We start from the raw sequence: 14,877 nt of genomic DNA, 5'->3' as shown, positions 1-14,877 counted from the left end.
ATTATAAAATATTTTTAAGGTAATATGTCAATCTTATCTCCATTCAACATTTTCCAGCTATGCATTCACCAACACTTCAAACAAACCCACAATTGTCCCCAAGCCTGACCCCAATGTGCCTATTGGGCAGACAATTGGACTGAGTGTCTTGGATGTCACTAAAATTAACCGACTTTATCAATGCAGTAAGTTCCTGTACATTCCAGTTTTATGGGTTTGAAACATTAGAAATTATACTTTTTTTATGATTGCATTTCAAGTGAATTTTTACAGTTTTGCAAAAAAAAAATGTTCACAAACGTGCACATTTGTCTCTGGGCCCTACTATGGGTGTACACAATAAATAATATACACATATGTTGCATCCCCTTGCATCTTAAATTCATTCTGGGTTATTTATTTTTGGTGAGTCATATAGTAATGATAGAAAGATACAGCTAGATTTAAAACAAATTATATTGTTTACAATTTGGCCAGGTTTCTTTGAAAAAAAAAAGAGTAAAATATCAGGAAATGTCATTTTTACCATGAAATGAAGGCTCAATTTGGCCTGAACAAACAAAGTATAATTCACCTGGATGCACAAAGTAGTTGTAAAGATACGTTCCGTTTCACAAACACATGTGAAAGTTGTAACACTGCATTGAGGCATTAAGGTTCTTTTATCTTCAAAATAAAGGGTGAAACTCAAGGTTAATTTGATTTTAAGTTCAAAATCTAATAGAAGGTTAATACCCCCTCCCCTGTTGTCCACCAATTCATTATTAATATTATTATCAGTCTATTCCACCAGTGACTAAATACAATTTATATGTCTATTTTTCACTTCTCAGGTGTCTGTGCGACTTTGCTTAATAATAAGACAGGAATTTTCACTTCTGACAACTATCCTTCTGCTTATCCTAATAATGGTGATTGTGTTTGGTTGATCAGGGTTCCATCAGGACAGGTAAGGAGACAGATGTAGGCATGCAAAATGTGACCCTAAATGTCTAGTAACCTAGCTGTGAAAATAAACTGCCATAAGAAGATTGTTTTGTACACCACCTAAATTTTACATTAATAAAAAATAGAGATTTGACTAGTATAGTGCCAAGCAATAGGTCTAAATACTCCCTACCCTAGGTCTTTTAGGATGTATATGCCTCTGAACCTCATACTCTGCTTCAACCACCAATTGCTACATATGTTGGATTAATACTTCCCTTCATTATGACCCACCTTCAGACTATTATTACCACTTCATTGCTGGGAGCCTATTTTGGCAACTCTGATGTGCCAGATTTCTTTTACCCCACATCTGATGGTGACGTCATTATAGGAATGGGGGTTTGGCAGGAACAAAATGGGCCTTGGAGTAATTTGGGGCTCTGGTTCTTACAAGTATGTTACCAATAGTAACGGTATTGCAATATCCACAGTCACAGGTTTCTTTGAGTTAATTCAAAATAGCGTTAAACGAAAGATTTCTGTTAAAAGTTTCTTCCCCAAATCTGTCTTATTTAAGCTTATTTGTTTCCCTGAAGAAACCACAAGCAACAAATAATCAGAGGGAGCAGAAGAGTTCTGTCAACTTGAAAATCTATGGAAAATACACACATTTTAAGAGACATCTTAGCTAGAAAAGTCTATAGCTGCAAGATCATTTAACAGAAATTAGAATCTTACATATTCATGTGGATTTTTTTTTTTCTAAAGGACTGTTCAAGCATTAAAATAGTAGTCAATTGCATCATATTGCAATTACATTTTAATCCAGTTTGCAGTTACAAATATGTGAAGTTTGGAGTTTACTGTAGATAATAAATTTGCCTTGTGTCACTTTTTAGGCTACATTAAAGTTCAGTAGCTTTAATATCCAATCCACTCCTAACTGTGACTCAGACTACATGAGGATCTATGACGGAACTCCCCTGTGTTGTTGGATAAAATGTGCGGAAGTCAAACCATCCCTCCACTCATCGCTTCTACAAGCCAGATGCTGGTCCAGTTCGTCACTGACGGGGCTGTTGCTGGGGTCAGCTTCCAAGCTTCATATAGCTCAGGTATGCCGATTTATTTTAATAGTAAAGAAAGTGTTCAGAGAAAGACACTGAAGAATCATAGATACAGAGGAGATCCCTCCCAAGTAGGGACTATTGGCACAACAGTTTGATGTCCTCTAACTTCTGTTTGCAACCTTTGAGGTAATCCATGAAGTTTCTTAGTATATACAATTAGAATTACCAGTCAGTCATGCCCTCCCACTATAAAGTTGTTGATAGATTGTTCAATGTGTATGTCGGTCAACTGTAAGAGTGATAACAATTACCTCTATGGCTTATTTTGGATCAGATACTGTATAGATTCATCTTTCTTGCGGTATATCCCTGATGTCTGCCCTACTGCAAAATTAAGAGGTTGTTAAATTCCTATGGACTTCTTTGCGATTAACAATGTCATTCAAAATTCTCCAGGGTGGAGTGCAGTGACCAGACTCCCTTTTCCCCAGCACTACATTGGTTAAATGCTTGCTTTGCTTAGGGCAGATTGGGAAATTTCAAAAACTTACCCTGGCAGCCAGTGGTCATCTATGCTCTCCAATAGCCCAGTAAGTGGGCGAGCCCTCAACATGTTCACATACAATGCATGACTGCTTATCCTGTGTTGTATTTGCTGATATCTGAGAGTCTACAGCCAGGGGAATGGCAAAAAGAAGCAGCTTCAGGGATCAGTAGCACATCATGGAGAAAGCCTGTGGTGGGATAAATAAGGTAAGCATTTCAATTTATTTATCACCTTCTAGACTAAAGAAGCATTTAACTCAAGCAGTGCAGTGGGGGGAACAAGATTGATAGATTTTACAGCTTCTGCACTTACCCCATTAAGGACACAATAATAGGTTTGTCTGGTAGCCCACCCATCTCCACTACAGTTATTTATTTTCATAAGAAGCTCTTGTTTTCTCACTAGTGCTCTGTGAAACACTTCTGGGTAAGGCCCCTTTCAGACCTACGGATCCATTTTTACTCCTCCACTTGCTCAGCGGGGATCGCTCTTTTGATCCCCACTGAGCCGGCGGATGACAAGTCCGCCTCTGCACTCTGTGCAGGGACGGACCTGTCAGAGCTCCGCTCTCCTCTATGGGGGGATCGGAAGATTATGGACAGACTGTCTGTTTTCATCCGATCCGCCAGACGGTTGGAAAATAGGGCTTGCATCTGTCTGGATTTTGCAGAGCGGATCGGATTGGGGCGGATGTCACCGTTGACATCCGACGCTCCATAGAGGTGCATGGAGCACCCGTTCAGATCCGCCTGAAAAAACTGACAGGTGGATCTGAATGGTCCGCACGTGTGAAAGGGGCCTAAAGGCAGAACATGTGACTTTCTTCCCTTCCTGCCCCAAAGAAGCATTTGGTGCCTGTGTAGGCCATCTCTACATCTGAGCTCTGCATTGAGGGTTGGAGAGTGGGGTCCTAGCCTAAGATCAACCGGGAACTCTGAAAGGGAGGATGAACTATGTATATACAGTATACAGTATATACATAAACATAAAATGATGTCATATACTCTTATAAATCTCTTTACTATATTGATTATATCTATATTCTTACAGTTCAGTGTGGAGGATCCTTCTTTAACTCTCAAGGCAGCTTTACATCTCCGGGATACCCAGGGAACTACAGTCCAAACATGAATTGTAACTTCACCATCACAGCTCCTGTTGGATATAAGGTAAAACAATTATCCCTATTTATTGGACTTCCACGTTCTCTAAAACTGTCACACAAACAAAATTTAATGTTGGACAGACACATTACAATCTGAATATACAATCCCCTCTGAATTTACCAGCATTCACCAGGGCCTACCTGGATGAATGTAAATGGAATGTATTGTTCAGGGCATTACAATACATGGCTGTTGGCAAATCTAAAGTAGATTGCTCTAATGCCCCGTACACACGGTCGGATTTTCTGATGGACAATGTCCGATCGGAGCGTGTTGTCGGAAATTCTGACCGTGTGTACGCCCTATAAGACTATCTACCACCAAGATGTTCTGGATCCTTTCCCAGTGTTGACAGGAAGTGTTGATGGTAATTTGTGAAGCTGACTGAAAACTGGTGGTGTGACATTTGTAAGCTGTATATAAAGCTTTACTTGACTTTACAGCACTGGACTAATTTCTGCCACCCCTTTAGAGATTAACAGAAGCACAGGGGAGAGGAAGGGAGGGGGGTGATCAGTTTCTTGAGTCTATTGTAGGCAAGTGAATTAATAAATGTATTAGCAGATTTAAATACACTATCAAGTTGAAACCAAATTCCAGCTCAAATTTTATAATCAGTTATAGCAATTTTTTTCCTTTTGGCATAAATGTTTTACATGAATAAATAAAACTGATCATTTTAAGCACCCCTGCCAGTGTTAAATGATTTGGCTTATTCATGTAAACTGATACATTCTGCTGGATAACTTGTGCTTTTGAAAAACAACAGACTTGTTGGCTGGATCCCTAAATTAACATAGAAGAAAGCTTAAAAAAGAAAACAAAAGCAGCCATCGCATGTAAGAATTGCAATATAATAAATGTTTTCTCTTGGATTTAATATGGCTTTAAGGTCAAATATTATTTCAGGTAGACTGTAACATCAATGAAAAAAAATACTCACTTTTATGCAATAAAAATGATTTGTTTGTTGCATGAACACAAGGCTGTCATGTTAGTCATAATTGTATTTCTTTTTCAGATTGCCCTGACCATAAGTGACTTCCATGTAGAGTCTGCCACTTTCTGTATGTACGACTATCTAAAACTCTTCATGGATGGTACACAAAAGGGTCCATTCTGTGGGGATCGCACCATCCCTGTGTATTACTCCAAAGGCAATTCTATGGTTCTCGTATTCCACAGTGACAAGTCTAACCAGGCAAAGGGCTTCCAAGTCTCTTACACCTTCTGTGAGTAGCTCAGTTCTATCTGCTTATATCTAATATCATCAATGGACATTATAAGATAATTGAGGCCAATTTTTTTTTTTCTAAAAAGCAGCCAACTTAATGAAAAAAAAAGAAATGTAAAACTGCTGTGTTGTAAATACAGATTTAATAGCAGGATCTCAGATTAAACACAAAGCTGAATCATCTTCAATTACAACTATGAAGTACAGAACTGGTTCTAGACTTTGCTATTAGACAACCCAGCAAGCACTGCACACACTGAAAATCAGAAACAGCATACAGTATATTGAATGTTTATATGTAATAACAATTGCCTACAATAAAAAAAAAACAATACAAAAGAAACTAAAATACAATTGACCAAAATCCTCTATAGTTCCCCTTTAAGCAGACATGATATTCACTTGTCCTCTAGTGAAAAATAATCTGTTAATGAAATAAAGCGTATCAAAATGAGGACTAATGCCGCGTACACATGATCGGAATTTTCGTCAGAAAAACCTTGGAAGGTTTTTCCGATTGAATACCGCTCAAACTTGGCTTGCATACACACGGTCACACAAAAGCCAGCAAAAGTCCGATGGAGCATACACACGGTTGGAATTTCCGACCAAAGACTCACATCGGACTTTTGCTGGCAGAATTTCCGATTGTGTGCACGCGGCACAACAATCAAGCAACCAACAATGTTCGAATAATCATTGTTTGATGTATGGGCAGATTCTTTTTGAGTATACACCATTGATACTGGATATACAAACCCGTGTAAATGCATGTTTGTTGTTTTTTGTTTTATAGATCAATGAGAAAGTAGGAACGAATAAAGTCTATGTATTATTTAAATATGGTTTTAATATTTGCTGACATTGACCTCTCTTTGATTACAGTTCAATAGAAGAGCAACAGATGGTACAAAGAGAAAATCTACCGGTTCTGGAAGGAAGCCGACATCACTACAGGACACAACGTGAATTTGATGGAGCACGTATAAAAAAGTTCACACATTTATGCATATATATATATAATGATTAAATGTACGGATCATGCTAGTGTTTGCAATTACTTTTAAAAATACAAAATAAAATTTCATAATTGTTTTCCCATTTGCTTGGTATTTTGTTTGGCTTGCTTAGGAACAGGGGAGCTAATTTAGGCATCCTCTGGTTTCTATGTGGTTTACATTTATTCTATAGTGATAATTCTTATTTCTTTATCTTTCCCTTTCTCTACTTATTATTTTGAGGGGGTGATTGACCATTTCTTTTGTACTATATATGACAGTCTGATCTGATGTTTTCCTTTCCTTTTTAAAAATAAAATATATTATAGCATAAATCCATCTCTATGATTATTTTCGAGTGACGTAGTTCCTGATTCCGCAACGTGACTTAAAGTGAGCATTGCAGTACAATGAACTCCATTTTTTAGTTTCAGCTCCTTCCCCTGTGAAATGCACTGCCCAGGGGCGTACCTACAGGGGTTGCAGGCGTAACCATTGCGACCCAGTTCCATGGGAATCCCAGGGGGTCCACGCGGCCTCCCTGTATGTCTGGATAGGAGAGGAGCAGGGCGGTGGCATAGAGAGGAGCCAATCTTCAATGTAGCTAATGGATTCCCACTTCTCCTCCTCTCACGCATACATTCAGCAGCTGCAGAAGGAAAATGGAGGACATTGGTTCCTCCACATGCTGCTCCTGCCACCTCCCCATTGCTGTCCAGCTGCCCTGGGCTCCTGTGTGCTCTCTCCTGGCCCCCATCAACCCCCTGCAGTGCTGTCGGGTTTCCCCCTCCCACCTCCCTCTAGCTGCTGTAGGGGTCTGTCAGGGTGGAGTCTTGACTTATTGAATATGGTCAGTGATTGATACCGATCACTCACTCATTTTTTTTTTTTTTTTTGTATTCATTCATAGCCGAGCCATAGTAAACTGTGTTTACTATACAAGCTATTCCTGTTCATTCTGTGCAGCTGAGGTTGCAGAGAAAGGGGTTGATAAATTTGTCCTCAGTCCATTTCTCTGTCTCAAAAGTGAGAAATTTCACCAAAGCTCCCCAGTGGGGGTCCTAAAAAATATTTAAAAAATAAAAAAATAAAATTGTAAAAAAAATAAAATAAATAAAGTAAAATGGTAAAAAAATAAAACAAAAATAAAAAAAAACTACTGGGATCAATGGCAGAACTACCAGGGTCGCAAAGGTTATACTTGCAATTGAGCTCTGGCATTCCGCCACTGTGGGGGGACCCCAAGACAGCAAGAAGGTGGCTTGCTGCAGGACCATAATAAAGGGTCCTACGATTGGGAAAAAGGGCCCCAAGATCAATGGGGAGGGCCCCAGTCGGTGGCCAGGGGGGTCCTTCATGGTTTCTTGCACTGGTGCCTTGAAAGTTCTAGTTACGCTTCTGGCACTGCCTAATAGTAGTTCAAAAATGGATCTGTAAAGAAAAAAAGGCAAATTATGTACTTACTTTACCTAGACAAGGGTGATGTCATATTCCTCCTAGCAAGATCCTGGGGAATGCAGAGCAGCCAAAATCTTGCAAGAAGATGTTCCTGCACTGGAATGGAATGTCTTCTTGCAAGATCTAGGGTACTTATCACTCCCCAGCAGTCTCACAAGAAGGATAGGGATGTCACACCATGCAAAGTGGAATGCACAGATGAGGAAAGCATGTAATCTAACTTTTTTTATTTAAGAATGGCACAATTATTATTTGGTTTAGTGGAAGTAATAAATAACAGGTGAAGAACAGCGGTAAGGTATTTACTTAACAGTCTCGAGCAAGTTGGTAACAGCATCTCACTGACAATGGCGTCACAGGTACAAAAACTGTCAGCCATGTTATTGGCACAGCGGAATAGTCCTAGTGCATATAGTGTCACCTTGATGAGGTTGACATTACCAGAACAGCTTCTGGTTGAAGAGGGGTGGCTGTTTGGCAGGGTGTGGTATAAGCTGATTTGAGCAGACCAATGGCCGATCCTTATCACTAGGGATGGGCTGTCTGTTCGAGTCGAACATAAGTTCGACTCAAACATCCGCTTTCCGATCGTTCAACGAAGATTGAACATTATGGGCCGTTCCCGCCTAATTCGATATATGTATATATATATATATATATATATATATATATATATATATATTGCATACAGTTTAGCTACTGTAGATCTCACTGCAGACCGTTCCTGCTGTACTGTTTCTAATATACTTTAGGCGGGCAGTTAATTCAGTTAGCTGCAGTGTATTTCATATATCTATATACAGTCAGTCTAGTATATATATATATCCACGCATACAGTTTAGCTAGATCTCACTGCAGAACGTTCCTGCTGTACTGTTTCTAATATACTTTAGGCAGGTAATTAATTCATTTAGCTGCAGTGTATTTCATATCTATCTATCTATCTATCTATCTATCTATCTATCTATCTATCTATCTATCTATCTATCTATCTATCTATCTATCTATCTATCTATCTATCTATCTATCCAGTCAGTCTAGTATATATATATATATATATATATATATATATATATATATATATATATACACACACACACACTGTATACAGTTTAGCTAGATCTCACTGCAGACTGTTCCTGGTGTACTGTTTCTAATATACTTCAGGCAGGCAGTGTATTCAGCTAGCTGCAGTGCATTTAATATATATATATATATATATATATATATATATACAGGCTTGTGTATGTATATATATATATATATATATATATATATATATATATATATATAGTCTAGCCAAACCCATACCTAACTGCAGGCCATTCCCGGAGTACGTGTTCAAAGACACTTTCAGGCAGGCAGATGACTCAGTGAGCTGCAGTTCATTTAATATATACATATATATATATATATATATATATATATATATATATATATATATAGGCTTGTATATATATAGTCTAGCCAAGCCTATACCTGACTGTAGGCCATTCCTGGAGTGCATGTTCAAAGACACTTTCAGGCAGGCAGGTGACTCAGTGAGCTGCAGTTCATAAAATATAGACATGTGTAGGATGAAAACATTTGTTTAGTTTAGTTTCGTTTCGATTCGTTATTTAACTAAATTCGTTTATTTAAATTCGTTGCATTCATTACATTCGTTTTCGGAATTCGTTTAGTTTCGTATTCGAATTCGAAAAATTCGCCCGCTTTCTAAAAAATTTGATCGCATTCGAAAAAACTATCAAATTCGAAAAAATTCTACCACATTCGAAAAGAACTATCAAATTAGAAAAAATTCTACCGCTTTCGAAAAAAATTTACCGAATTTGAAAAAGTAAACTATATATAACCATTTTGCGAAATTCGAAATTTGTATAGAATGAAATTGAATTCCAATAGAAAATATTCGAACAGAATAGAAAATATAAAAGAATAGCATAGAAAAACAATAGAACAGAATAGAAAAAAATATAATATATTCTATTCTAATCTTTTCTATTAGAATTCAAATTCATTCTGTACCAAATTCCAATTTTGGAAGATGGTTATATATATATTTTATTTTTTTCTATTCTGGTCCATGGTTTTTCTATGCTATTCTTTTCTATTCTATTCTAAACTTTTCTATTCGAATTTGAATTCATTCTATATGAAATTCGAATTTCGGAAGATGGCTTCTAAATTCAAATTTCGTATAGAATGAATTTGAATTTGAATAGAAAAGATTAGAATAGAAAAGAAAAGAAAAGAATAGACTAGACAAACAACAGAACAGAATAAAATATAATATATATATTATATATATATATAATTTGAATTTTGGAAGATGATATATATATATATATATTTATATATATATATATATATACTGTATTTATTGGCGTATAACACTCACTTTTTCACCATGAAAATCGAGTGCAAATTGCGTGTGCGTGTTATACGCCAATACTTCAATTTCAGCTGCCTCGGAGGCAATGGGGGGGGTTCGGTTTACATACAGTGAGAATCTCCTGTTTACTTGGCGGCCTCTGTAATAAGAAGTCAATAGATGGCAATGGCGAGGCTGCTGCATTTATGGCAATGGCGAGGCTGCTGCATTGATGGCAATGGTGAGGCTGCTGCGTTGATGGCAATGGTGAGGCTGTATTGATGTGGACTAATAAGGCTACATTGGTGGCACTTGTGAGGCTGCAGGTGGGCATTAATCAGGCTGCATTGATGGCAATGGTGAGGCTGCAGATGGGCACTGACCCTTATTTTGCTTCAAAGTTTCTTATTTAAAATTTAAGTTTTTTCCTGAAACTTCCCTCTTAAAATGAACGTGCGTGTTATACGCCTGTGCGTGTTATATGCCGATAAATACGGTACATATATATATATATATATATATATATATATAAAATATTTTTTCTATACTGGTCTATTGTTTTTCTATGCTATTCTTTTCTATTTTATTCTAATCTTTTTTATTTGAATGCGAATTCATTCTATACGAAATTTGAATTTCGGAAAATGGTTATACAGAAATAGAATAAAATAGAATGTAATAGAATGAAATAAAATTCTAATAGAAAAGACTAGAACAGAAAAACAATAGAACAGAATAGAAAAAATATATATATATATATAAAATATATAATATATATAAAAAAACATCTTCTGAAATTGGAGTTTGGTACAGAATTAATTCAAATTCGAATAGAAAAGATTAAGATAGAATAGAAAATAATATAAAAGAATAGAATAGAAAAACAATAGAACAGAATAGAAAAAAATATAATATATTCTATTCTAATCTTTTCTATTTGAATTCATTCTGTACCAAATTCCAATTTCGGAAGATGGTTTTATATATATTTATATATATAAATATATATATATATAGATATATATATATATAGATATATATATATATATATATATCTATATATATATAGATATATATCTATATATATAGATATAGATATATATCTATATATATAGATATAGATATATATCTATATCTATATATATAGATATATATATAAAACCATCTTCCGAAATTCGAATTTATTATAAAATGAATTTGAATTTGAATAGAAAAGATTAGAATAGAGTAGAAAAGTATTGACTAGAAAGACAATAGAACAGAAATTTGAATTCTTTTCGAATTTGAATTCATTCTATACGAAATTTGAATTTCGGAAGATGGCTTCTGAATATATATATATTATATTTTTTTCTATTCTGTTCTATTGTTTTTCTATGCTATTCTTTTCTATTATTTTCTATTCTATTCTAATCTTTTCTATTAAAATTTGATTTCAGTCTATATGAAATTCGAATTTCGGAAGATGTTATATATTTATATATATATATATATATATATATATATATATATATATATATATATATATATATATGTATATTTATATACATATTTATATATGTATCTATTCTGTTCAAATGTTTTTCTATGCTATTCTTTCCTATTATTTTATATTCTAATCTTTTCTATTCAAATTCAAATTCATTCTATTCGAAATTCGAATTTCAAAAGCCATCCTCCGAAATTCGAATTTCATATAGAATGAATTCAAATTCGAATAGAAAAGTTTAGAATAGAATAGAAAAGAATAGCATAGAAAAACAATGGAACAAAATAGAAAAAAATATAATATATATATTATATTTTATTCTATTCTATGCGGCTGACAAAGACCAGACTAACCCCCGAAGAACGTGCTAGATGCTCTGGGCTTGTGTCTTTATTGTGGGGCAAGGGTCATTTTCGTGACTCCTGCTCACTTCGTCCGGGAAACGCTCGGGTCTAATACATTTAGAAGGTGGAGTATTGGACCCAGAAACATCACCTTCTCATCTTCTTCTTCCGGTGTTCCTCCATGTAGGCCCTTCTCCCCAATCTGTCCTAGCATATCTGGACTCCGGGGCTGCCGGCAATTTTATGGACTGGAGAACTTCTTCTTCTATGAAGCTTACCCTTTCTCCCCTCGCTACACCACTGGTACTCTCAGCAATTGATGGCACTGTGCTCCCAGGGGGCCCTATCCGTTTCCAGACGCTACCTATTAGGATGTTGGTAGGGATACTCCACCAGGAGTGGATTTCCTTCCTCATTCTACCCAAGGCCTCTACCCCCATTGTATTGGGCCTTCCTTGGCTACAGCTCCACTCTCCACATGTGGACTGGGTCTCTGGGCAGATCCTGGCTTGGGGTCCTTTGTGTTTCTCGTCCTGTCTTCTCAAGGTGGTCCCCAAGGAGAGACTTCCCATTGCTACCACATCCGTATCTTCTGATCTTCCTGCGGCATACAGCGATTACCGGGATGTGTTCTGTAAGAAGTCTGCTGAGGTGCTTCCTCCCCACAGATCTTTTGACTGTGCCATTGACCTTGTCCCTGGAGCAGCTCTGCCCAGGGGTCGTACCTACCCTCTGCCCATTCCAGAGACCCAGGCCATGTCTGAGTATGTCGCCGAGAATCTGGAGAGAGGTTTCATCTGGAAATCCTCATCGCCTGCAGGAGCAGGGTTCTTTTTCGTTGCTAAAAAGGATGGTACCCTCAGACCCTGCATCGACTATCGAGGGTTAAACGCAGTAACTATATAAAACCGATACCCCTTACCTCTAATATCTGAGTTATTCGACAGGTTGAAGGGGGCTTCCATTTTCACCAAGTTGGATCTCAGAGGTGCATACAATTTCATTAGAATATGGGAAGGGGACAAATGGAAGACTGTGTTTAACACTAGGGACGGGCATTACGAATACCTGGTTATGCCTTTTGGTTTGTGTAATGCTCCAGCTGTGTTCCAGAACTTTGTCAATGAAATTTTCAGGGATCTACTGTACCAGTTTGTTGTCATCTATCTGTATGACATTCTCATCTTTTCCGAAAATCTGCTTGCTCACAGAAACCATGTCCGCACCGCACTTTAGTGCCTTAGAGAGAATAATCTCTATGAGGTCCTGTTTCTGGGATGTTTTGTTTCTAGTTTGGGTCTTTTGCATGGATCCCGGAAAGGTCTCGGCCATTACCAACTGGCCCCTTCCTGCTAGCCTCAAGGCCACACAGCGCTTTCTTGGCTTCACAAATTATTATAGGCAGTTCATAAGGAATTACTCTTCCATTGCCGCGCCTATTATTGCTTTAACCAAGAAGGGTGCGAATGCCAAAGACTGGCCTCCCGAGGCTGTCTCTGCAGACTTTTGTTTCTGGACCTCTCTTGAGCAGACCAAATCCTGGGGACCCATTTTTTATTGAAGTAGACGCTTCTTCGATGGGGTGGGAGCTGTGCTTCTTCAGTTCTTTGAGAAGAGACGTCAACCATGTGCGTTCTTCACCAAAAAATTTTCTCAGGCAGAGAGAAATTATGCCACTGTTGATCGGGAACTTCTCGCAATTAAATTGGCGTTGGAAGAGTGGCGTCATCTCTTGGAGGGTTCTCCTCACTCCATTACAATCTTTACTGATCACAAGAATCTACAATACCTACAGAATGCTAAACATCTGAACGCCAGACAGGCCAGGTGGAGTCTCTTCTTTTCTTGTTTTAAATTCACGATTACGTACAAACCTGGTTCCTGCAACGGTCGGGCAGGATCAGTTGTCTCTACTGGTAGCCTAACCTCCGCTCGGATGTTAAAGATTACATTAAGGCTTGTCATGTCTGTGCTCAGTTTAAATCTTCCACACAAGCCCCTGCTGGTCTTCTCCCACCCTTGCCCATTCCTAAGGAGCCCTGGTCTCACATCGCCATGGATTTTATCACCGATCTTCCACTGTCGGAGAATAATACAGCCATTTGGGTGGTAAATGGTCGGTTCTCCAAGATGGCTCATTTTGTTCTTCCTGGTCTCCCTTCTGCCTCTGCCTCGGTTCCCATTTTTGTACGAGAGATTTTCCGCCTTCATGGTGTTCCTTCCCATGTCGTTTCGAAACAGGGGTGTTCAGTTTACGTCCCGTTTTTGGAGAGCCTTTTGCAAATCCCTTAACATTACCTTGGATTCTACCTTTTCTTACCATCCCCAATCCAATGGCCCGACTGAGAGGGTTAATCAGGAGTTGGAGGTCTTTCTCCGTACCTTGGTCTCGGCTCATCACGATGATTGGGCATCACTACTCCCGCGGGCAGAGTTCTCCCACAATAATCATGTCAACGTCAGTTCTCAGAAGACACCCTTTATCACTGTTTATGGAAGACATCCTCAACTCCCTCTTCCTATGACCTGTTCTTACGACATTTCAGCCTTGGCTACTGTTCAGGAATCATTCAATTCCATGTGGGCTGACGTTCATGATTCCCTCCAGAAAGCTGCCAACAAATTCAAGAGTTTTGCTGACCGTCCCAGGCGTAAGCCGTCTTCTCTTCAGCCAGGAGACACCAGGAACATCAAACTCCGGGTTCCCTCTCTCAAATTTGCCCCAAGATTCATTAGTCCATACACCATAACTTCTAAACTGAATCCGGTTTGTTTCAAGCTCCAGATTCCCAAAAGCCTCAAAATCTCTAACTCCTTCCATTTTGCCTTCTGAAGCCTTTAGTCCCCAATAAGTTCTCTGGTCCTCTCTCTACCGCAGTGCCGGTCTCTGAGGATAATTAGGAGTACGAGGTTAGCCAAATTTTGTATTCCCGACTCTGTAGAGGCATTCTCCAGTACCTCGTGCATTGGAAGGGGTTTGATCCTGAGGAGAGGTCGTGGATCAAGACTTCTGAGGTCTTTGCACCTCGTCTGTTGAGGAAGTTTCATTTGAAGTTCCCCTCTAAACCTGAAGGGAGAGGCCTCGTAAGAGGGGGGGTACTGTCATGGTTATGCAATAGAGTTGTGTCTGTCAGCTTACCTGTCTCCATGTGTTCATCTCTAAAGACCAGCTGACTCTCACCTGACTGCTTTTATTAACTCTCCTCTAACATGGCTCCACCCCAGCTCCTATCAGAGAACTCTATATTAACCTCTGCACTGCAGGCC

At 38.2% G+C, this 14,877-nt stretch overlaps 1 protein-coding gene across 1 annotated transcript in view; it reads left to right on the top strand.

The window, feature by feature from the left end:
• LOC141117099 (cubilin-like) overlaps positions 1-5,414 on the top strand; it is a 207,065-nt gene extending 201,651 nt beyond the window's left edge. The window contains 6 exon segments of the mRNA XM_073609714.1: positions 58-185; positions 834-949; positions 1,830-1,902; positions 1,905-2,045; positions 3,598-3,716; positions 4,735-5,414. Coding sequence (XP_073465815.1) covers positions 58-185; positions 834-949; positions 1,830-1,902; positions 1,905-2,045; positions 3,598-3,716; positions 4,735-4,953 — 796 coding nt within the window. The 3' untranslated portion in view covers positions 4,954-5,414.
• Positions 5,415-14,877: the final 9,463 nt, after the last annotated feature.

The sequence above is a fragment of the Aquarana catesbeiana genome, linkage group LG13, assembly GCF_042186555.1.
Source record: "Aquarana catesbeiana isolate 2022-GZ linkage group LG13, ASM4218655v1, whole genome shotgun sequence".
NCBI lineage: Eukaryota > Metazoa > Chordata > Amphibia > Anura > Ranidae > Aquarana > Aquarana catesbeiana.
This window is presented reverse-complemented; position numbering and strand designations above follow the sequence as displayed.